Here is a 24,150-nt window from a genome sequence, read left to right on the forward strand (position 1 = left end):
GCTTCTCTTTAGATGTTGCAATTTTGTTTCCACTCACTTTTGTTTCAACTTCAACTCAATTGAATTTCTGTCTGCAATTTCCATTAATACTGCTATTTCAACTGCTCTTTTAATATAAGTTGTGCTTCAGTTAGGATTCATTTCTGAATGCTTTCTTGTAAGATAGCACAAACTAAATGATCTCCCAGTGATTAAGTCCGTCACTGAACTGGCAATGCTCAAACAATCTCTTCAACACAGCCATGAACACTGAAAAGGACTCCCCTTCCTTTTGATTCCACTTATGATACCTAAAATATTCTGCAATTGATTGCAAACAATGGTTTTGGTTTTAAATGTTCTTGCATTACTTTCACAATATCACCAAACCTCATTTTGGATGGTTTGCTCAGAGCAGTTAAACTTTGAAGCAAACTTAATACTATTCTTTAAACCCAAAGCACTCAGCAAAATTGGTACTCATTTCTCATTGGCTATTTCATTTACTTCAAAATACTGTTTAATTAGCTCAGTATACAGTATGTGAGCCAGTTATTTATTGTGTAATCAAACATCTATCTTTCTAATGTAGCCGGCCACTTCTGCTTTTTTTTAGATTATGATCACCCAGTACTCATTCCATGAATACTTCAGTTTTCTGCCTTTTGTTTTTAAACTCGATCATGCCTTCCCTTCCAAAGACCATCCACTGTGCTTTTTTTTAAACAACTGTCTCGTTTTTTTTCACTCCACCATTTCTCACTGCACTTCAACAGATCAGTAGCCATCTCAGCTTTGTTTTAAAAAACCTCGTCACCACTGCTATGCTTTGGAACTTCAAAACATAAAACTAATTTAAAGGAAAACACATGAGTCTGAAATATGAGTCTAACCTTGTGTTTACTTTAATTCAGGCTTGCACATATCATGTGGTAGCGTGATGATGTATGTAATTCATCTATTTATACATATAGCCCATAATGAATTAGTGTGAATATGCTAAGGTTAAAAAGGATGTACAGGATGAAGTAAAAGAACACTTGAAAAGCATTAACAGGATTGAACAAAGTTAATGTAGTTGTAGGAAAACCATGCCCAACACCTTTAAGTTTGCAGATAACGTAAAGGTGTGGAGGTGGGTGGAAATGTGAGCTGTCAGAAGGATAGATAGATACTTCAATAGAACTTAGACAAGTAGGGTCAATTGGCAAATTGATATTGATATAAGATGCATGAATGTTAGCTTATCCACTTTGGTTCTAAAAACAGGAAGACAGAATATCTGAATGATGTCAGACTTGGAGAAGGAAAGTGCAACAAGACTGGAATATACTTGTTCACCAGCCAGTAAGAAGTCAGGGACTTCAGGGAAGATGTTCCTGATGGCAAGTGAAAAGGCAGGAACAGTGTACCACAATGGATGATCAGCCATGATTGTGTTGGATGGTGGAATAGGCCTGAAAGACTGTATGATGAATCCTGCTTCAACTTCCTATGCTTTGTTTCCTATGTATAGCCTTGTTCCTCCCAGTATCTGATTTTCTCCTACTACTGTCCAGGGTATCTGGCCTCCATAAATTCTGGGCTCTCGATCATTTTTAATTTAATTCTTTTTGCAGTTGATGGTCAAGTCTTCATCTGCCATGACCCTAGCTCTGGAATTCCTTCCCAGAACCTCCCTCTTTTGATAGACTTTTTAAAGACCTGCCACTTTAACCAGGCTTCAATTCATTTCCTTACTTTAGCAACCATAATACTGGCTGGGTCTCCCTTAGTGCCAGGGACTAGGATGGGACAGAATTTGTTAGGGGAACCAGGGAGCAATATTTGAAACAAAATATAAACTGTCCACCTAGGGAAGGAACCATATTAGACTTTGTACTGGAGAATGAGCCTGGTCAGGTGATCAACATTTCAGTGGGGAAGCATTTGGGGAACAGCAATCAAAATTCTGTAAGTTTTAACATAGTTATGTGGATAAGAAATACACAGGGTCTCAGATGAAATAGCAAAAAGGCTAATTACAATAGTATTAAGCAGGGACTAAGGGAAGTAGATTGGGAGTGGCTCTTTGAGGGTAAATACACATTAGACATATGGCTATCTTTAAAGGTCAGCTAGTTAGGTTTCAGGACTAGCATGCAGCTGTGAGAATGAAAGATAATGTTGGCAAGGGTCAGGAACTTTAGCTGACAAGAGAAATTGTTAGTTCAGTCAGAGAAAAAGGAAACATACTTAAGGTGTAGGAAGCTGAAGTCAGACAAGGTCCTTGAGGAATATGAAGTAAGCAGGAAACAAGGCATTAGGAGAGCTAAAAGGGGCCATGAAATGTTCTGAGTGAATAGGATTAAGAGAATTCCAAGGCATTTCATACATATGTAAAGAATAAGAATGTAGCTAGGGAAAGGGTAGGTCCATTCACAGACACAGAAGAAAATTTATCTGAGCAAAAGGAAGTGGGTGAGTTTCTAAGCGAATAATTCACATTGGTTTTCATCAACGAGAAGGAAATGGATGATGATGAGGCCATGAAGGGTTATATTGGCGTTTTAAGGCATGCTGATATTAAGGAGGAGGTGTTAGGTGTCTTGTAGAAATTCAAGTGGAACTTATCCCAGGGTACTAAGGGAGGCAAGGAAGGAGACTGTACCCTCTTTAACATGCAAGGTCCCAGAAAACTAGAGAATATTCCAATATTTTTTCTTTCTTTAAGAAGTACAATGGAGATAATCCAGGAAATTATAGGCACTGGAGAAGATTCTTAAGTAACATTTTCTGGCATTTGGTAAAGTTTGGATATTAGGGATAGTCAGCACTGCTTGATCAAGGGAGGTCCTATCTCACAAATTTTGGGGAGATGTAAAAAGGTTCAGGTTAAGGTTAAGAGTGAGGTGATGCATTCTGGGAGGTCAGATGAAAAGAGGAAAGTAAATGGCAGGGCCCCTAGGAGCATTGATGTGCCAGGGTCTTGGGGTGCAAATCCATTGCTACCTGAAAGTTGCATAGGGTGGTAAAGAAGGCAAATGGCATGGTTCACTTCATCGATCGTGACATTGAGTATCATAGTTAGCAAGTCATATTGCTGCTGTACCAGACCACATTGAGAGTATTATATGTAGTTCTGCTAACATGAGTGAGGATGTGGAGGCTTCGAGAGGGAGCAGCTGTTACCTTGATTGGAGTGTGTTAGCTATGAGCAGACACTGGGTGAACTTGGGTTGTTTTCTAGAGTGTTGAAGTCTGAGGGGCAGCCTGACAAATAAGTTAATGGAAGTTTTTTTTAAAGATTCTATAAATATATTAAGAACAAAAGGGAAACTTTGACAGCTCAGAGGAGATTCACTTGAAGATCAGTGTGGTAATCTACGTGAGAAGCCACTGGAGATGAGTAAGTTGTTTGATGAATACTTCTCCTCTGCACTTACTATAGAGAAGGATATGGAAGCCAGTGAGTTCAGATAAGAGAACAGTGGCATCATGAAAGGAAAAGAGGGGTAAAGTTTAAAAGAGTAACACACACAACATGAGGTAGGAAATCAGCAGATCACGCAGCATCTATGGAGAGGAATGAGCATCAATGGAGCTGATGTTTTGGGCTGAGACCTTTCATCAAGCCATAGTCTTAAAAGATGATCAAGGCACATTTTTTTTGTACACAGACAGGTAGGTGCCTGGAACAAGCTGTCAGGGTTAACAGTGTAAGTAGATGCAAAAGCAATGTTTAAAAGGCTTTAGAAAAGCACTTGAACAGGCAGGGATTAGGGGGATCTGGACTGTGTTCAGGCTGACGGGACATGTTTAGATTGGCATCGTGGACAGTGCAGACATGGTGAGTCAAAGGGCCATCCCTCTGTTGTACTTGCTATGTTCTATTATATGCTTCCTAATTCGTTAACAAAACTCTTTGAGACATTTTATGATTGCGAAAGGAAAGGGTTAATAGGACGAGGAGTCTCAGACTGAAATGTCGATGTTAACTTTTTCCACAGTCCTGCCAATTATTTCCAGAATTTTCTGTTTTTACTGTGGTTAAAAACCCACCTAATTCACTAATTATCTTTTGGGGCAGAAATAGGGCACCCCTTACTTGGTCTGGCCTGTATGTGTCTCCGGAGCCATCAATATGGACAACTCTTAACTACATATGTATTTCAGGTAGAGATAGACAACCATTTTTTGTACTGTTAGTGACAACTATTAATCAGTGTCCTCGCTGTCACCTGGCAAGAATTATCCATTAACACAGAAATCGCATGCAAGACCAGTTGTGTATTTAATATTTCAGTAATATTTGAAATACAATGCAAATATGTTATTGAATATGCATTCTTGTTCCTTTAAATAACTCACTGCAGGTTATATGTAAAAATATGTGAATTGCATACGACATGACATTACAATGTGAGATGTGCGTGCTCCTCTTAAAGTAATAGATGAATTAAGACTCTCAACTCCCTTGCTTTTCTTTGAATCAGTTTAATGTTTTGAAGTCACAAAGCATAACAGGACCTGGTTTGCATTGACTGAATTACACAGTGACTGTGCTTTTGCCCAAATGAATTGTTTGAGGAGATTCTATAAATAGAACACATCTCATTTGGGACAAGCTGGCTAAATCAATTTCAGGAGGAATTCTGTTATCAATCATAGAGTCAGTATTTTAGTTCAGGCTGAGAAATCTGTTCTATAAAGGTTCAGTACTGTAGTCTCCTCAGCTTTCTGCTTGACAACAATAAATCCACAGCTGGGATGACAGTCGAGGTTTTGAAATGATCACCCTCCTCACCCGAGGCAGTGAGAACTGGACTGCAGCTGTTTCAGATGCCACTGCTGACTTTCCGATGAATATCACAAATCAAAAGCGTTCATTGTAACTTATCACAGATGGGACTACTAGGGGTGGTAAATCTGGTTGTTTACAAGGTTTCTGGGCCTGGTTTCTATTCAGTGGCTACTGATGCTCCCAATTCCCCTCTCCCTCCTCTTTTATTTTCTCTTCCACTCAAATTGGAAAATGTAAAGTTGTACTAAACCCAAAGGTAGGATCAGGTTTTTCCTGTAATTGTCAAGTAGAAAACCAATAATTTTGGTTTATTCTGAAACTCTTTTTCAAGGTTTTGACAACAGTCCAGTACTTTGTGACGAATGGTACCATGAGTTTTATTTTGAACCCCTCCTCTCTTCCTCTATACCCCCACTCTGGCCCTTTACTTCTTACCTTTCTATCATTTCCCTCTGGGTCCCCTCCTCCTTCCCTTTCTCCTAAGGTCCACTCTCCTCTACTATCAGTTTCCTTCTTTTCCAGCCCTTGACTTTTCCCACCCACCTGGCTTCATCTATTACCTTCCAGCTAGCTTCCTTCCCACCAGATTTTTATTCTGACATCTTCCCCCTTCCTTTCCAGAACTGAAGAAGGGTCTCAGCCCAAAATGCCAACTGTTTATTCACTTCCACAGATGCTGCCTGACTTGCTGATTTCCTCCAGCATTTTGAATGTGTTGCTCTGGATTTCTAACACCTGCAGCATTTCTTGAATGTTATTTTTTACTATTATACTTACAGACTTCATTTAATTCTGGTCCAGAAGGTTAAAGTACAAAGGATCTAAGGTGAATTAGGGAACTAGATCACAGATTTGCTGTGGGAGAGGAGACAGATGGTAGTGCTGACTGGAAGTCTGTAACAAGTAGTGTACTGCATGGGGACTGGTCATATCTTCTTTCTCTTTTGATGTTTGTATTATATATAAATGACTTGGATGAGAACTGGTGGGTGAGAGATGTGATAAGTAAGTTTGCAGATATAATTAAAAATTAGTGGAGCCATGGATAAAGAAAGAAATTTGTTTAAAAAAATGGCAGAGACCTGAAATTCTGTATTGGTTTACAGAGAGACCTTGGGGTGCAGGTCCATAGTTCCTTTAAAGCAAAGACACAATAGTGACGTGGATAGTGGAAAAGGTACTGGTTATACTTGTCTTCATAGCAGAGGCATTGAGTATGAAGTTGGCATGTTATATTGTAGCTGTATAAAACATTGGTTAGACTGTACGTAGGGGATTGTGCACAGTTCTGGTCATCAAACTACAGGAAGGATGTAACAATCGAGAGCGCAGAAGAGATTCACAGTAATGATGCCTGGAATGGCTTCTCAAGGTCCTACCCTCCATCCCCAACATGAGAGGTGGAAATGGGTAAGGCCGGCTAACAGGACTCTGGTCAATCCCCTGTACAGTGGATGCATCAGATACCAGAGGCGTTGATGAACTCCAACTGTACCATCGATTTCAGAGGACAAAAAGGACAGAAGATCAACAATGGCTTCTGCCCCACTGGGAGCAAAGGGTCCAAGCCAGTCAGAAAGATTTATTCTCACTGGACTGTAGGAGACTATGGAGTGACCTTATAGAGAGTTTTAGAATAATGAGGAAATAGCTAGGGTAGTTAATCAGCTTTTTTTTTTGAGACAGGGAATTCTAAAATGAGAGGGAACAGGTTAAAGTGAGAGAGAAGTTTACGGTCGAGCTTGAGCATTAGATTTTTCTCCCAGAGTGTGGTGAATATTTTGAACATGCCGCCGCGGCAATTAGTTGAGGCAGATACAACGGCAATGTTTAAAGGGCATTTGGACAGGTACTTGGATAGGAGTGGTGTAGAGGCATATATTCCTAATGTAGGGAATTGGATCAGTATAGTTGGGCTTCACTTTTGGCATGAATGCAGCGGGCCAAAAAGCTGAGTTATAGGGTGGAGGTGTTGATCAGCTTGATGGCTTGAAGGAAGTAACCGGTTTTGAATCTGGTGGTCCTGGTGTGGACAGTGTATAGCCTCTTCCCTGATGGGAGTGAGATAAACAGTCCATAAGCAGCATTCTGACAATATTTACATTCCCAGCTGCTGCGGTGGGATTTGAACTTACACATCCAAATTAATGGTGCAGACTGCCAGCTGCTAGTCTAGTAATTTATCCGTTAAACTATATGAATAGCTATGCTTGTCATAACTGCCGTTTGGTCATATTAACAGATGGATAAGTACTTACTGGTAACAGCCACAGCTATTTAAATATAAACACACAAATCCAAAGTGGAAATATAAAACTGCTGAAGCCTGCCCTCCCTTGTATATTATTTGGGATTTGGAAAGGAGGAGTGGCAAGATTATGAAAGCTGTGCTTGCACATGAAAACCAATTATACCTGCAAATCTTGCTGAATGCAAAATAAAATGTTTGATTGAATATTAAATACAATATACAGGAATATAAAGGCTCTAGAAATAGAAGCAGAAGGCCTTTCATATCATCAGGTCTGTTCTGCCATTCATCAAGATTGTGATTAAACTTCTATTTTAAACACAATTCTAATATCTTCCAGTTCACTCACTCTATATGAAAAAATATTGATCAGTTATAATGAACTCAGTGATCAAGCCTCCACACCTCTCCTTGGTAGAGACTTTCACAGAATCACTACCCTCTTAATGAAGAGATTTTTCTTCTTTTCAGTCCTAAACAGCCTACCCCTGATTCTGGATTTGACCCCAGTTTTGGACTTCTTAATCAGGAGAATCAACCACCTTGTATCTCACTTGATAAGCTTAGTAATAATTTTGTAAGTTTCAATGAGATCTCCTTTGGGTTTTTTTTTAAATCTAAGGAATACAGGACAAGCCTGACTTGATCTCAGTTTATTCACCAAACCTACATCCCTGGAACCAGTCTGGTAAGTTGTTACCACTCTCTCTTTGTGGCAGTCCCTCCTTTCTTCAACAAGAAGACAAAACGGTTAGTAACATTCCAGGTCTCATCAAGGCCTTTAACATTACTGCAAGATCTCTTTACTTCTAACTTCAGTTTTCAAATCCTCTCATCACATGTCCAACTTACATTTGCCTTTGTTACACCTGCATGTTGTATCTTAGTGACTTGTGCAATTTCCTTTTTTTGTCTTAGCATTTAAAAATATACTCCGCTTTTCTGTTGTTTGCATCAGTGAACGACCTCTTATTTTTCCACATTTCTTGCCTACTCACCTCTTGAAGCCTCTCAGACTACCTCATTATAATCTTGCATCTTAAATGACTATACTGCACTCTCTGTAGATGTTGCACTTTATTTAGCGGTCTGTTCTTGATTTACCTTGTACGACCTCAATGCACTGTGTAATGTATTGATCTGTACAAACGGTGGGCAAGACGAGCTTTTCACTGTATCTTGGTACACGTGACAATAATACGCCAATTCCCCTTAATGTGGGAGTACCTTCACTGCATGCACAGCAGTGCTCATGAAGGCTCATCATTGCTTTCAAGAGTGAGAGGGGAAGGATAATAAAGGCCAGCCTTGCCCCCGACATCTACACTTCCATGTATGAATTTTAAAAGAAAACTGTAGCACCAGGCAGTAGTGTTATATAGAACATAGAATAGTACAGCACATTACAGGCCCTTCGGCCCACAATGTTGTGCCAACCCTCAAACCCTGCCTCCCATATAACCCCCCACCTTAAATTCCTCCATATACCTGTCTAGTAGTCTCTTAAATTTCACTAGTGTATCTGCCTCCACCACTGACTCAGGCAGTGCATTCCACGCACCAAACACTCTGAGTGAAAAACCTTCCTCTAATATCCCCCTTGAACTTCCCTCCCCTTACCTTAAAGCCATGTCCTCTTGTACTGAGCAGTGGTGCCCTGGGGAAGAGGCGCTGGCTGTCCACTCTGTCTATTCCTCTTAATATCTTGTACACCCCTATCATGTCTCCTCTCATCTTCCTTCTCTCCAAAGAGAGAAGCCTTAATCTCTTAATCTCTGATCATAATCCATACTCTCTAAACCAGGCAGCATCCTGGTAAATCTCCACTGTACCCTTTCCAAAGCTTCCACATCCTTCCTATAGTGAGGCGACCAGAACTGGACACAGTACTCCAAGTGTGTGGCCTAACTAGAGTTTTATAGAGCTGTATCATTACTTTGCATCTCTTAAACTCTATCCCACGACTTATGAAAGCTAACATCCCATTAGCTTTCTTAACTACCCTATCTACCCGTGAGATAGCTGAGATGATTATAGCTTATCATGCAGCATGTTTTTGCATGAAGTGACATGACATAATGATTTATTTAAAAGGCAGGAAGTTTATGCTGCTCCCCTGTCTTCCTCTTTTTATTCTACTGTGTCTCTGTAAATATTTTCTCTCACACAGCCAACAACTCCCTGTCAATTCTTCTGCCAGTTACCTACACGAGAGCTAATGTGCAAGAGCTAACTAACCTCACATCACAGCTCCGGGATGTGGGAGTGCACGGGAACACCTGGAGACTGGAGAAACGCAGGCAGAGCCAGGGAGAACTTGCAGATTCCACACTGGCATCACCAAAAAAAAAGGGATCAAACCAGGCAGCTGTGCCTTTCTGCCATCTTTCAAATGATAATTCTTGCTAGGACTGTCAGGTAAACCCTGTATAGGGCCAGCCCAGTAATTTGCAAAGCAAAACACCGTGGGGAGGGGAGGTGGTAAAAAGGCATCCAGGGCAAGACCTTGTGGCATCCAGCGCAGCACAGCCCAGCTCAGAAATGTCTTCTGCTTCTTGCAGCTAAAATCTACTTTGTTCTGCAAGCCAAGTAAATTATTAAACTTTACACAGCCCTGTCATTTCAGAGGCACAATGCATGTTACAGGTATATTGCTAGTGTGAAATTACTTGAATAATTGATACTGTTTATACCATTTTTCATAAACAATCTTTTATTTGGCACTCTACTGTAATCCTGTAAATGCTCTGTGCTCTCACTCAAATATAAGCATTCTCTCTCCTACTTCTGTTCAGCCAGACTACATTGTGGCAAAGTTTCTACTGAGCAGCACCATTCAGTTTTGCTGTGTCCCCAGAGTCTCCCTAAATTGATTTATCCAGCCTTAAATTCAATACAGTAAATAGATTATTTTAATTTTCCATCCCAATATTGTGGCACTTCTAATGGTTCAATCAATAATTTTGGTTTTGCTCAGTTGTCTCAGTAGTATCAGTTTATCAAAGCAATATTTTGCTCCATCCCTGATATTTTTGAGTTGAGCTAAGAAATAAGTGTGGTGAAGCTCGTTTATATTATGTGTAATCACTAGTGAATTTACCACAATATCCGGGTATCTTTACTGAAAGTGTCCAGTTAGCTAATTTTAATGACTCAGTCATGAATAACTGAAAGTTACTCAAATCATATAATCCTCTTATTAGTTACATTGGCATACTGCTGTTTGTTTCTTGTGAAATTAAACCAAACCTTGAAAGAATGCACAGTGACATCTTTGTGGCTTATGACAATGTAATTGAGGTATCACATTCTGCTTTAAACCCAGTAGGCTACGGTCAATTATGGAAAACCCTGAACATCCTCTACATAGCACCATCCAGAGACAGAGAAGCAGTTTCAGCGACAGGTTACTGTCGATGCAATGCTCCTCAGACAGGATGAAGAGGTCAATACTCCCCAATGCCATTAGGCTTTACAATTCAACTGCCAGGACTTAAGAACTTTTTTTTTTTTAAAGCTATTATTAATGCTTTTTGAGTTAGTGATTTAGATGCATATCATATTATTACTGAGTTAAGTATTGTATGTAAGGAGTTTTTGCTACAACAAGTGTATGGGACATTGGAAAAAATGTTGAATTTCCCCATGGGGATGAATAAAGTATCTATCTATCTATCTAGTGCACAATCCTCAATTTGGAGTGGAGATGCATTCAATACAATGCCTTCACTGCCCTCCAGTGGAATGCAAGTGAATTGACTATTCATTTTCCCAGGAATTCCTTAGTTTTATATATCCTGTCAAAGATAATGCTAGTGTTTTGTACGCATTTGGGAAATTTCCACAACTATCAACATTTTAATTTTAGAAAAAAATGCTATGGTGCCCTCCCTTATTCCTGCAAGCTGCAGCCCGCATGAACCTGTACAAATGGCAAATCACATTTGCTCCTGGATCCTCTGAGTTTACTCAACAGAAGCAAAGGAAGGAATTTCATACTCAAAAGGTGATTTGAAAATGTTTTGAATATGCACTCATCTGCACATATTGGGCTCTTATCTTGCTTTTAAATTCATTTTTCAGACAATTTTCTTTACGCATTGGAGGATCTATTGGTAAGTTAGCTTGCATTATTGTTTAGGTATACACTTGGAAGAAAAGGAATTTAGTAATAAGTAGCAGGCAGGATAGACAAAGGAGACCAGTGGGTGTTTGTTGGATTTTAGAAGGCCTTGGACAAGGAGCTGCACATGAGGCTGCTTAACAAAAACTCATGACAGGCAAGATACTAGCATGGATAGAAGGTTGGCTCATTGGCAGGAGGCAAAGATTGGGAATAAAAGGGCATTTTACGGTTGCGTGCTGGTGACTAGTGGTGTTCCGTAGGGGTCAGTGTTAGGACTGCTTTTTTTTCATGTTATACGTCAATGATTTGAATGATGGAATTGGTGGCTTTGTGGTCAATGCGAAGATAGGTGGAGGGGCAGGTATTGTTGAGGAAGCAGGGAGTCTGCAGGACTTAGATTGGGAGAATGGGTAAAAAAGTGTCAGATGTAATATGGTGTAGGGAATTGTATGGGAATGCACTTCGGTAGATTCATGAGAGTGATTGCAGGAATGAAAGGGTTAATATACAAGGAGTGTTTGATGGCTCTGGGCTTATACTCGTTGAAGTTTAGAAGAATAAAGAGGGATCTCATTGAAAACTATCAAATATTGAAAAGCCTAGATAGAATGGATGTGGAAAGGTTGTCTCCGATAGTTGGAGAGTCTAGGAACAGAGGGCACAGCCTTAGAGTAGAAGGATGTCCATTTAAAACAGAGATGAGGATGAATTTCTTTCGCCAGAGGGTACTGAATCTGTGGAATTCATTGTTGCTAATAGTTGTGGAGGCAAGTCATTGAGTATATTTGAAGTGGAGGTTGATAGGTTCTTGATTAGTCATAGTGTCAAAGGCTATGGTGAGAAGGCAGGAGAATAGGGTTGAGAGAGAGAATAAATCAGCCATGATGGAATGGCCGAACAGACTCGATGGGTCAAGTGGCCTAATTCTGCTCCTGTGTCTTATAGTAATTGTATAATTTCAATTAAATCGATTCAAGAGTTTATTTTGTTAAGCATTTGATCATATCAATTGAAGCTTTTATTTCCTTTCACTTTTGCCTCTTAAGAAATTTACACTCGTCGCCTTAATCTCCAGCTTACTGTTTGCTCCCGGACGGTCTGATTTTGTCCTGGTGAATTAGGTGTTGGGAATGTCAGGCTGCTTGATAACCACCTCAAAACCACTGGACAATAAATTCAAATGACTCAACCTTTTTGTGTTTTTAATTCTCTGTGCACTGAAATGGAAGATCTGAAAAATAGAGAATTTGTGATCAGCTATTCCATGCATATACAGCTCGATATGGAATTGCATTGCTGGCTTCTGTGTTCATGACAAGTTGTCACCAGGTATCACAGTGATAATGCTGGTCAGCAAGCCACTGACAGGGGCATTCAGACTGAAGGATAAAACATATACATGAACTGGAAACCCAGATCTTAATAGATGGCGATTTAATGTAGCAAACCTGACTTGAAATGCAGTTCAGACATCAGCCTCTGAAGATGACCATAGGATTTTCTGCACTGAGCCAGATGTTTCCATAATGTTCCAGCTAAAGATTTCTGCCTTTTTTTTTGGAGAGGTAGATAAATCCTCAAACACTTCATAAAAACAAGAGATTCTGTAGATGCTAAAAATCTTGAGCAACACATATTAATGCTGCAGGAACTCAACAAGTCAGACAGCTTCCTCACATTCTTCTCTTGGGTGTCCACGTCTGACACCACAACCTCTGACCAGGTTTTGGAAAAGTGGGATTCCCACTTCTATGTCCATGCCACTAATTCTGGTGAGATTGGCAAGTTATCCAAAGCAGCAGTTCCTATTAAAAGTGAGCACTTTATAAGTTCCTGCCAGTGCAGGAAATAATGCAGGTACAGCAAGATAGTATTTCCCAGGCAACTCTGAAGACTCCTAAAACTAATCAAACTGCTTGCTTGTTGCGGGTTAGGAAATTGGAGCAGCTCAGATGCACAGAGGTGTCATAGAGGACATTTTGTGGGCCTTATAACTTCTGGTCAAAACTTACCACACTGAGCAAGAGTTCAGATTCCCTCATGATTCCAATCAGGCAGACGATTCCCAGGAGAATGAGAAAGACGCTGATGGACAATCCAGTCTGTGCAGCTGTAAAAAGGAGGGGGAGGGGGGGGAGGAGGGGGGAACAAGCACAGATGTTCTTAATGTGTTGAAGATTTGTTGATTACCTCTCACAGAAATCTCACCATTTTAACAATTCATAATAATACATAGAGCAGGTTAACCACAGGTCTTTAACCTTTTGCATAGAATTATGGGATGAAAAATTTATTGTTGATTTGATGGATGATACAAGGGAATGATGTTTAGCAGAAAGCAGGAATGTAGGCCCTTTTACTCAACATGTCCACACTGACTGTATTGTCCAGCAAGCTGGTCTTATCTACCCGGTTTGGCCCATAACCCTTTAACAGTGTTACTTACTTAGTCTTGTACATGTAGCAGAAAATATTCTATTTCTTCAGCATGCATTGTCAATCTCACTTTGAGGGATCCATGGACATGGACCTCAAGACCCATCTGTTCCTCCACACTGTCTGGAATCCTGCCATTAACCCTGTATTCTTGATTCATTTTTGACCTTCTAAAGTGAATCACTTCACATTTTTCTGGATTGAACTCCATCTGCCACCTCTCAGCCCAGCTTTGCAGCCTATTAGTGTCCTGTCGTAAGCTATGACAGCCTTCTACACTATCCACAATAACACAAATTTTGTGTCATTATCAAACTTACTAACCCATTTCTCAACTTCCTCATCCACATCTTTAGAAAAGTGAGAAAGAACAGTGTTCCCAAAACAAATCCCTGCAGAACACCACTAGTTACCAACCTCCAGGCAGAATATGCTCCATCTACTTTCTGTGGGCAAGCCAATTTTGAAACTATGCAGCCAATTTCCCTTGGATTCCATGCTTCTTAACTTTCAAAATGAACCTATCATGGGGAACCTTGTCAGAACCTTACTAAAATACATGTACGGTACATCGACTTCTCTACCTTCATCAATTTGTTTTGTCACTTCCTTGAAGAATTCAGTCAGGCTCATAAGGCATGACTTGCCCCTCTCAAAGCCATGCTGATTATCCCTAATCAAACTATGCTTCTCCAAATGCTTGTACATCCTGTCTCTATGAAACTCCAATAGTTTGCCCACCATAGATGTGACACTCAGTGATCTTTAATTCTCATGATGATCTCTGTTATCTTTCTTGGACAAAGGAATAACATTTGCCACCCTCCAATCTTCTGGTATTACTCCTGAGGCCAGTGAGGATGCAAAGATCATTGCCAAAGGCACAGCAGTCTCTTCCTTTGCTTCCCTGGTAACCTGGGTTATATCTCATCCAGTACATCCTCTTTGTTAACATTGACACGTTCCAGCATATTAGCCTGTTCTACACTGTCCTCACTGGTGAATGCTTAAGCAAAGTGTTGATTAAGGACCTCTCCTTACTCCATTGTCAAGCCACGTTTCCTCTTATCCATGATTGGACCTACTCTCACTCTACTCATCCTCCTGTTCTTCGCATACACACAGAAGGCCTTGGTGTTTTCCTTCTTGCTTGCAAAGGCCTTCTCATGTCCTCTCCTAGCTCTCCTAATTTCCTTGTTAAGTTCTTTCTAGACTCAAGAGTCCTGTCTGATCCTTGCTTCCTAAACCTTAAGCAAGCTTCTATCTTCTTCCCGACTAGATGTTCCTACTGTGATCAAATAGACATACCTTCTACCTGATGGCAGCAGTGAGTAAAGAGCATGACCTGGGTGGTGAGGATCTCCGATGATGGATGCCGCATTTCATGTAGATGTGCTCAATGGTTGGGAGGGCTTTACCATGGGGCACTGGGCCGAATCCACTACCTTTTGTAGGATTTACTGTTCAAAGGCATTGGTGTTTCCATATCAGGCTGTGGTGCGGCCAGTCAACACACTCTCCTCTACACATCTACAGAAACTTGGCAAAGTTTTAGATGTCATGCCAAATTGTACATCCGTGCTGGCCCCAGGACAGGTCCTCTGGAATAGTAACACCCAGGAATTTAAAGTTGCTAACCCTCTTCACCTCTGATTCTCCAACGAGGACTGGTCATAGACCTCTGGTCTCCGTCTCCTGAAATCTATAATCAGTCCCTTAGTCATGCTGACATTGAGTAAGGGGCTCTTATAATGACACCACTCAGCCAGATTTTCAGTCTCCCTCCTGTACCCTGATTCATCAGCACCTTTGACTTGGCCTATGACAGTGGTGTCATCAGCAGCATGGTCTTCACAAAACATCTACACGAGGGCTTTGCATGAAAGCTAGGAGCTGTTTCTCCCTTTAGTATCTAACTGAGATGAAAGCTCAGTCCAGAAGGGTTTTGACCTTAAATGTTGACCTTTTCCCTCCACAGATGCTGCATGACCCACTGTTCCTCCAGCAGCTTGTCTTTTGCATTTGTTACTGCAACGCTGTTGAGTTAACCTCCAGAATCTCAGAATACCTTCTCCATAAGATCTACAGCAATTCAGGAAGGGAGCTCCCCAAAACAGCCAAAAACAGAAATTAAGAAGGGACAAAACAAATTGCAGGCCTTTTGTTGTCATATCTGCAAGCCATGAATGAAAAGAACATGAATATCCCACTCACTACAGGGAGGGACACTGCTTTGTTCATTTGGGGTTGTTATATTTTAAATAAAAATAAGTTTGAGTTTTATCATTTTGAGATGTGTCTGCCAGCTGTAGCCTTCAGAGACAAAATTGGTGTCAGCCAAAGATCAGCACTATCAAGATACTATCCAATAAATATGACATCCCCTACCTCCCACTAATTCAGAGGAGAACTATCAATCCAATTTTATGGCAGAGATAGGAGTAAACAACTTAAACTATACTAGCTCTCTCAACTCCTGCTCAAAATTCACAGGGACCACTGTCACAAAGAAAAATAACCAGCATAATCCTTGTGGGGCTGCCAGAGCCTGATAATAGAAGTAGTACTTACCATGGAAACAGAGATAACAGAGAGGGAGGGAGGGCCCTCAGATAACACATTCAACACTCTTTACTGCAATATTTAACCCTGTCAGGAAACCAAACTAGAAGAGTTGGACAAATCTATTTTACAGTTGGTGTATGCACTGCAGAGAGAACATCAGAATAGCTGGAGTGTATTATATTGCTCATATACAGATTATAGTGTGTTAGATAAAAAGTATTGTGGCACAAATGTATTCAGAATAAAATGCATAGGATGGGAAGTGTTGTGTACAGTAAGTGTGATACAGAGAGGAAAATACAAGGCCCTTGAAGTTTGTTTCTAGTGGAAAACGTACATCAGAATTAAGTTGCACTGAAGTCCATAAGACCATATGATGTAGGAGCAAAATTAGGCCAATTGGCCCATCGAGACTGCTCCACCATTTCATCATGGCTGATCCAATTTTCCTCTCAGCCCCAATCTCCTGCCTTCCCCCCCACCCCCAATCCCTTCATGCCCTGACCCATCAAGAATCTGTCAACCTCTGCCTTAAATATAGATAAAGTCTTGACCTCCACAACTGCCTGTGGCGGCGAATTCCACAGATTCACCACCTTCTGGCTAAAGAAATTCCTCCTCATCGCCATTCAAAAAGGATGCCCCTCTATTTTAAGGCTATAGAGAGAAATATACTTTAAGGATCCCAAAGGAAATTACAGTGTCACAGTAGCATTACGAGTGCACAGATATAAATATTAGAAGAAAAGTAAGAGAGAACAAAAAATAAGTTACCTCTACAGTCTAACAGGTGGGGGGGGGGGGGGGGGGGTGTGGCCATCGCTTCCCTGGCAATAGGTTGACTCATTATAAAGCCTAATGGCCAAGGGTAAGAATGACCTCATCTAAAACTGTTTGGACCAGCACAATTGTCTTAGTCTATTACTAAAAGTGCTCCTCTGTTCAGCCAAGGTAGTATGCAGAGGGTGAGAAACATTGTCCAGAATTGCCAGGATCTTCTGTAGGGTCCTTTGATCTACCACAGCCTCTTGTGTGTCCAGTTTGACTCCTATAACAGTGACAGCCTTTGTAATCAGTTTATTGAGTCTGTTGGCATCACTAGTATTGTTGCCATTGCCCCAGCACACCACTGCATAGAATATTGTATCGACAACAACAGACTGGTAGAACATGTGAAGGAGAAGCCTGCAAACTCCAAGAGACCTCAGTCTCCTCAGGAAATAGAGGCGACTCTGGCCCTTCTTGTACACAGCCTCTGTGTTAGTGCTCCACTCAACTCTGTCATCCAGATGCACCCACAGGTACTCGTAGGTCCTCACCACATCCACACCCTCACCATCAATAGTAACAGGGAGCAGTGCAGTCTTAGTCCTAAAGTCTGTCGCCATCTCCTTGTCTTACTGATGTTGAGCTGCAGATGATTCAGCTTGCACCATTTGGCAAGGTCCTCCACCAGGGCCCTGTATTCATCCTCCCATCCTCCCTTTATACACTCAACTATTGCTGAGTCATCAGAACATTTCTGTAGATGGCATGACTCAGTGTTGAATCTAAAATTGGAGGTATACAGGGTAAACAGGAAGGGAGCCATTACAGTTCCCTGTGGGGCCCCAGTTCTGTTTATATCTATGTCTGACACACAGCTCTGAAGCCAAACAAACTGTTGGTCCTAGACCCTCCCACCATCATAAATATCCTCTCCACATCCACTCTATCAAGGCCTTTCAGCATTTGATAAATTTCAATTAGGTCACCCCTCATTCTTCTGATTTATATAGTGAATACAGCCATCAAATGTTTTCATATCATAAGCCGTTTAATGCTGGAATCATTTTTGTGAACCTCCTTTGAACCCTTTCCAGTTTTAGAATGTTTTTTCTAAGATAAGGGGCTCAAAACTGTTCACAACACTCCAAGTGAAGCCACACCAGTGCTTTATAAAGTCAACATTACATCCTTGCTTTTATATTCTCGTCCTCTTGAAATGAATGCTAACATTGCATTTGCCTTCCTCACCACAGACTCAACCTGCAAATTAACCTTTAGGGAATCCTGCACAAGGACTCCCAAGTCCCTTTGCACCTCAGTTTTTTGTATTCTCTCTCCATTTAGAAAACAGTCTACACTTTCATATCTACTACCAAAGTGCATGACACTGTATTCCATCTGCCACTTCTTCGCCCATTCTCCTAATTAGTCTAAGTCCTTTGCCAAATTGACATAATGCAGCCCATAGCTTAAATTTGTGCATCCACCTCTTTAAAATGATTGCAAAACCAATGACACTGGTTAGTTTGTAAGCATTTTCAGGAGATCTTTACGCTGATTGAATGTTGATGGTGCTGATTGAAGATGTGTCCATGGCTCTAACCATTGCTGAAATTAATTCACAGCTTGGCAAAGGCAAATTTCAAGGAATGGCAAACCAAACAGGATTAGGAATCTGGTGGAGAGCAGTGATGTGTTAGGGCGGGGGTAAGGCCAACTCGCAGCATTGGCATGTCTGTCTGAATGCCAGTTGAAATATCAATGGGGGAGACCAGCTCCAAGCTTCAGCCTATCCTTTCTAGCCTGGAATCATAGTCATACCCTGGTGTCTGATGAATGACGTTTGAACTTCATTTAATTTTGGCAGAAGCCACCCCATGTCAGAGTGCTGCTGTCATAGTTTTACATTCTGTGATCAAAGAGGATTTGAGAATCTTGTATCACTCCGGTAACCATCAAATGACTAGCTTTAGTCAGGCATGCCCTGGGAAGGTGGCCTGGGCTCCATCCAGCAGGAAACATGGCATCATAACTCAAGGTCACAACATTTCTCCTCAGACCATTGCTACTTCATCTGCTCCTTCTCCGTTACTCATAAACCAGTTGCCAGCCCAGGTTGCTGCTAATTACAGAAATCTGAGTAGTCAGTCTAAAACTGGGTCTACAGTCGCCCTACATCCTTCATCAAGATTGGTTGCAGCCCCCTGTGTTAGAGGAAAGTTGTCTTCAATCAGCTTGACTTCATAAAAGTGACAAAGGACAATGACAATGGAAGACAAGCACTAAGTGTTTGTACAAGGGCAGTTAGTCATTGACGGCTACTCCGAGGATGTCCCTTATGATCAGAGACCAATAGTGGAGAACAGGACTGGTGTGCGACTTTGAATGGTATTGTATCCAAGCAACTGCTTTCCTCATCATTCTGCGAGTTACAGATTGCAGCTTTTTGTGGTGCCCAGTGAAGCCTCAGTGTGCTCCACCAATCCTACTGGGATACACACTAACACGCTTCCTTAGAGCCATTGGTAGGGCACACACTGAGGCAAATAGTATATCTTCAGTGTAACTGCATTGCTATCCCAGCCACGTTCAAATTGGCATAGGTTTGAATGGAAGAGAGAGATAAATCATGGCTTGAAGAATGGTGAACGGGAAAACAATGTTGATTGACTGGGCATTGGTGCTGATGAGGTAAGAGAGCTATTCCACTGGTTTAGGCTCTAGTTCAGTTCGACTTGGTGTAGTGTCCTGGTTAAACGGGTAATGAAAGCTGATGTGAGGGCTTTAATCCTATAAAGGGTGCAGAAGAAGGGTTCAAGTGAAGGAATGATTATAAATTTAAAGGGGAAAATTGAGGCAATAGATTAAGCAGATTAATAATACAGAAAGCTGAACAAGAACAAATTTGAATGATTATGAAGTGTATCATTAAACAGCTGGTTGAAGGAAAAATAGTTAACAGCAAGTATTGAAGTCATAAGAAAAACTATCAGCATCTACAGAGCCAATGATTTTGACCTAATTAAATATTCTATGTTTTTTGTCTTTTGGAAGCAGGAACAAAATGAAAAATGAGTTGTGGGGGGTGAGAGTCTGGGGCAGGGGGTGGTAGTGTTGATAATAAGTGATGACCAAGGGGCTGTGGTGAGAAAGTGCTTTGTTCCAAAACAAATGGAAATAATACCAATGAGGGTGAAGATAAGAGGTAACAAATGATAAAAAAATACAGCAGTTGGAGTGACTTACTGGCTTGTTAACAATGAGAGAGAGAGAGAGAGAGAGAGAGAGAGAGAGAGAGAGAGAGAGAGAGAGAGAGAGAGAGAGAGAGAGAGAGAGAGAGAGAGAGAGAGAGAGAGAGAGAGAGAGAGAGAGAGAAAATCAGGAAATAAGAAAAACATGTTAACTATTAACATAATCCAATTATTGGTACATTGGCTAAGCTAGAAAGGAAATTAGAATACAATAGCTGGTTTCCCAGTGCACAACAACATCAAAAATCTCAAGTGTAAATTTCACTGACTTGTAACTCCTTGAGTAACCTCAGGCTAACTTTGGAGGTTTGAGATGGTAATAAAGATGGACAAAGAGGCATTTAGAGTTTCTAGGAGTAACAGTAAAACTGAGACAAACTGGAAGTTTTTGGAAACAGTAACAAACTAAAATTGACAGAGAAGATAATTAATAAGAAATTTTTTTAAAAACTGAGGTTGTAAGGACATCTGTAGCTATACAAAAAGGACACCAGTAGCAAAATGAATTGTGAGTCCTGTAGTGACAAGAGTGGATAAATTATAACAACTGAATGAAACATTAAACAAGTATGTTGTATCAGTAGTCATTGCAAAATACATAAAAAATGTAACAAAGCAACATACACAAAAATGTTGGAGGAACTGGTGTGTTGCTTTGTATTTCCAGCATCTGCAGACTTTGTATTTATAAATGTAACAATGCAGGGGAAGCCAAAGGTGTAGTGACAATAAGAGACAAATTCATTAACATAGAGAAAGAGAAAATGCTGGAGAAACTAAAGTAATTAAAACAGGACAGATCTTCCCGACCTGACAGCCTGAATCCCACGGATCTGAAAGGATAGACAGGAGAAAAAGCTGGTGCATAGTGTATTCTTCTAAAGTTCCCTGGACTTAGGAGCAGTCACAACAAATTGGACAACGGCAGATTTAACAAGTTTATTTTTAAAATGACCAAGGAGAAAATAAGGAACAGTAGATCAATTAGCCTGCCATCTGTTTGACAACAATATGCTAAACCCATTGAGTAAAAATACAATAATAGGACTTACAAGATTATAACATTATAATATCCATACAATATCTTTATTAATAAAAATTAACTGATATATGATAGTTTTGTGAAGATACAGCTAGCAGGGAGGAGAAAGTGGAACTAGTAGACATGGCATATCTGTACATCCAAAAGGTATCTGATAAAGCATCACAAAAAAGGTCGAAACTTAAATTGAGAGTTCATGCAATTAGGAGTAGTTTGCCAGAAAAGAGAAAGGTTTGTTCAAAGCATACTGCACTAATGAATGGTCATTTTTAGATTGTCAGACTGTTATTGTTGGGTGTCTCAGGAGTCAGCCTTGGGCCCTCAGTTGACCACAATTTATATTAATGACACATGAAATGTCAGAGGAAAGTATCCAAGTTTGTTAATGACAGGTTAACAAAGTTTGTTAATTGCAGCTTCAGGACTTGCTGAGTTACTCTTCCCGTCTTGCCTGGCCCCAAATTAGAAATCCTAGGGTATTTGGCCAGCTTTTCCTCCTCTTCTTAGTACTGTCAGTGTAAACTGTGGGAAGTGTACTTATCCCTGGCACCCTCTTACATAAGAAATAGAAACAGCAATAGGCCATGCATCCCATCAAGTCTGTTCTGCCATATTAAACCACCGATGCCAATTTCCTGCACAATTCCAAGATCCCTTTATTCCTTTTATATTGAGAATCTATTGCTCCCTTTTTTGAGTGAAGACAATAACAGGATTCTGAAGTTGAGAATTTTATAGATTTGCCACTCTCCTAGTGCAGAAGTTTCTCCTTACTTCTGTTTCATATAAACAAACTGAAAATGTGACCCTTGGTCCTGACTTAGCTGTTAGGGAAAACATTCTCCCAGTATCCACTCTATTGTAAGTTTCAAAGAGATTTCCTCCTGCTCTTCTAAACTCTAGGGAATACAGGCCTTGAATACTCAACCTCTCCTTGTACAGCAAACCTACACCGCTGAATGAAAGGTCTCAGCCGGAAACATCAATTGTTTACTCTTTTCCATAGATAGTCTCTGGCCTGCTGAGTTCCTGCAGCATTTTGCATGTGTTGCCACACCCCTGGAACTAGTCTAGTAAATCTTCACTGCATTCTATGCTAAGCACATCCTTTCTTCAGTAAGGAGCATTAGATGATGGTCCATAAGACACAGGAGCAGAATTAGGCCATTTGGCTCACCAAGTGTGCTCTGCTATTCCATCACGGTTAAATTATCATCCCTCTAAACCCCATTCTCCTAACTTCTCCCCATTACCTCACTAATCAAGAACTCTCAACCTCTGCTTTAAATACATCCAACGACTTGTCCTCCACAGCGATCTGAGGTAATGCCATAGTAAGTAGACCAAAAGGTACACAATATTCCAAGTCTAACCGAGGCCTTAAGCAAATGCAGAAACACTTCCTTATTCCTAGATTCAAATCCTTTCATGTTATAGATCAAAATATCAGATGTTTCTAAATGATTATTGACCCTGCGTGTTGGGTTTCTGTGTCTTGTGCACAAACACACTTAGATCACTTCGAAAATCTACACTACCTAATCCCTTCCCCTTTACATTTATAAATACTATTCTCTTCTGTTTTGTACAGCAAAGGGAATTTTCATTTTATACTCCATCACCATGTTCTCACCCACTTACTTGGCTTGTCAATTTCCTCTTGAAACCTGCTTATGTTTTCCTTCCTGCTTATAATCCTACATCCTTTAGTATCCTCGTTAATTTGGAACTAGAACATTTGGTTCCCTTAGTACCCTGACTTCTCAGTGCCTGGCCCAGGAGAATTGACAAGCAGTAGCTTTGATATATGGCCTGAGAAAGGTTGTGAGCAGTAATCGGTCACATGGTCTGGAAAAGGCTGACTGTAGTGATCAAACACATGGCCGGGAGAGATAGTGAGCGGTAGCACTGACACACAGTCTGGCTGAGACTATAAGTAATTGTCAGACACATGGCCTTCAGAAGGCTGTGTGCAAAGGTTTAGTTATTTGTGGTGTTTGGTACAAGTAGCATGTATAATATATAAACCCACAGTTGCATGTTGGTTTAAGTTTGGTCTAAGAAATTATTCTATAGATTAGTATGGTATTTCACTGAAGAGAAGTTCTTCACCTAGCTAAGTCCACCATTATCAGTATCATTACAAAGTACAATGGATGCACCTTCCATTATTTTTACTGTATCTGGGAATACTTCCCCAACTGATTCAGCATTAAAGTGTAAATACAAGTGAGCTGGAAGCAGTTTGTTTGATTTTCCCAAGTTACTTTCATCGACTGTAACTGTTTCAATGGTTTGGTGCTATGATGAACAGATAAAAATCACATCAGTTCTGTGGTGTGATGGGCATTTTTACCAAATTATACAAAGGCTGCTAACGTGGGTAGCAGGTATCTTTCAGTTTGTGTCTGCAATGCTGCAATTTTATTTCATGTGCTAAATCCAAACATTTACAGCCAAACAAAATTGATACCCCAAAACTACACCAAACAACAAAATTCATCTCTGGAACTTTTCTGGCCAGACCCATTCCACTGTCACTTCATTATAACCATACGAAGAACTTAGATTACCAAGGCACTTGGTATAAAATAATATGTTTTCCATTTCAGGTACTTTCAAAATCAAATGTTGTACAGCAGCTGTGTAGCAAAATGCAGAGTACGGCTCCATTAGCCACACCATACATTAGTCACAGAATATACTGCTCCCTCATCTCCGACTCCCCAAGAGATGTAATAAAATTCAATGTAAAAGAAAACTTTCTCAAACAAGTCATCACAACTTCAACCTTTGAATACACATCTTCATTGCATTCTGGTAATAATTTATCATTTCCAACAAATCCATGAAGATATCTTTCTGCATGAATCATACCTTTCATTTATACAACATTTTTTAACTCATAAATATGGAAAAATAATTTACCCTCATGTATCATCCTTATTT

General features: G+C 40.4%; 1 protein-coding gene across 1 annotated transcript in view; it reads right to left on the reverse strand.

Annotated features, from left to right (window-relative positions):
- LOC140728759 (tetraspanin-32-like) overlaps positions 1–24,150 on the reverse strand; it is a 64,542-nt gene that overhangs the window by 32,452 nt on the left and 7,940 nt on the right. Inside the window, exon 3 of the mRNA XM_073047709.1 lies at positions 13,152–13,249. Within this exon, the coding sequence (XP_072903810.1) occupies positions 13,152–13,249 (98 nt within the window). The remainder of the gene's footprint in view (positions 1–13,151; positions 13,250–24,150) is intronic.

Source organism: Hemitrygon akajei, chromosome 6 (assembly GCF_048418815.1).
Source record: "Hemitrygon akajei chromosome 6, sHemAka1.3, whole genome shotgun sequence".
NCBI lineage: Eukaryota > Metazoa > Chordata > Chondrichthyes > Myliobatiformes > Dasyatidae > Hemitrygon > Hemitrygon akajei.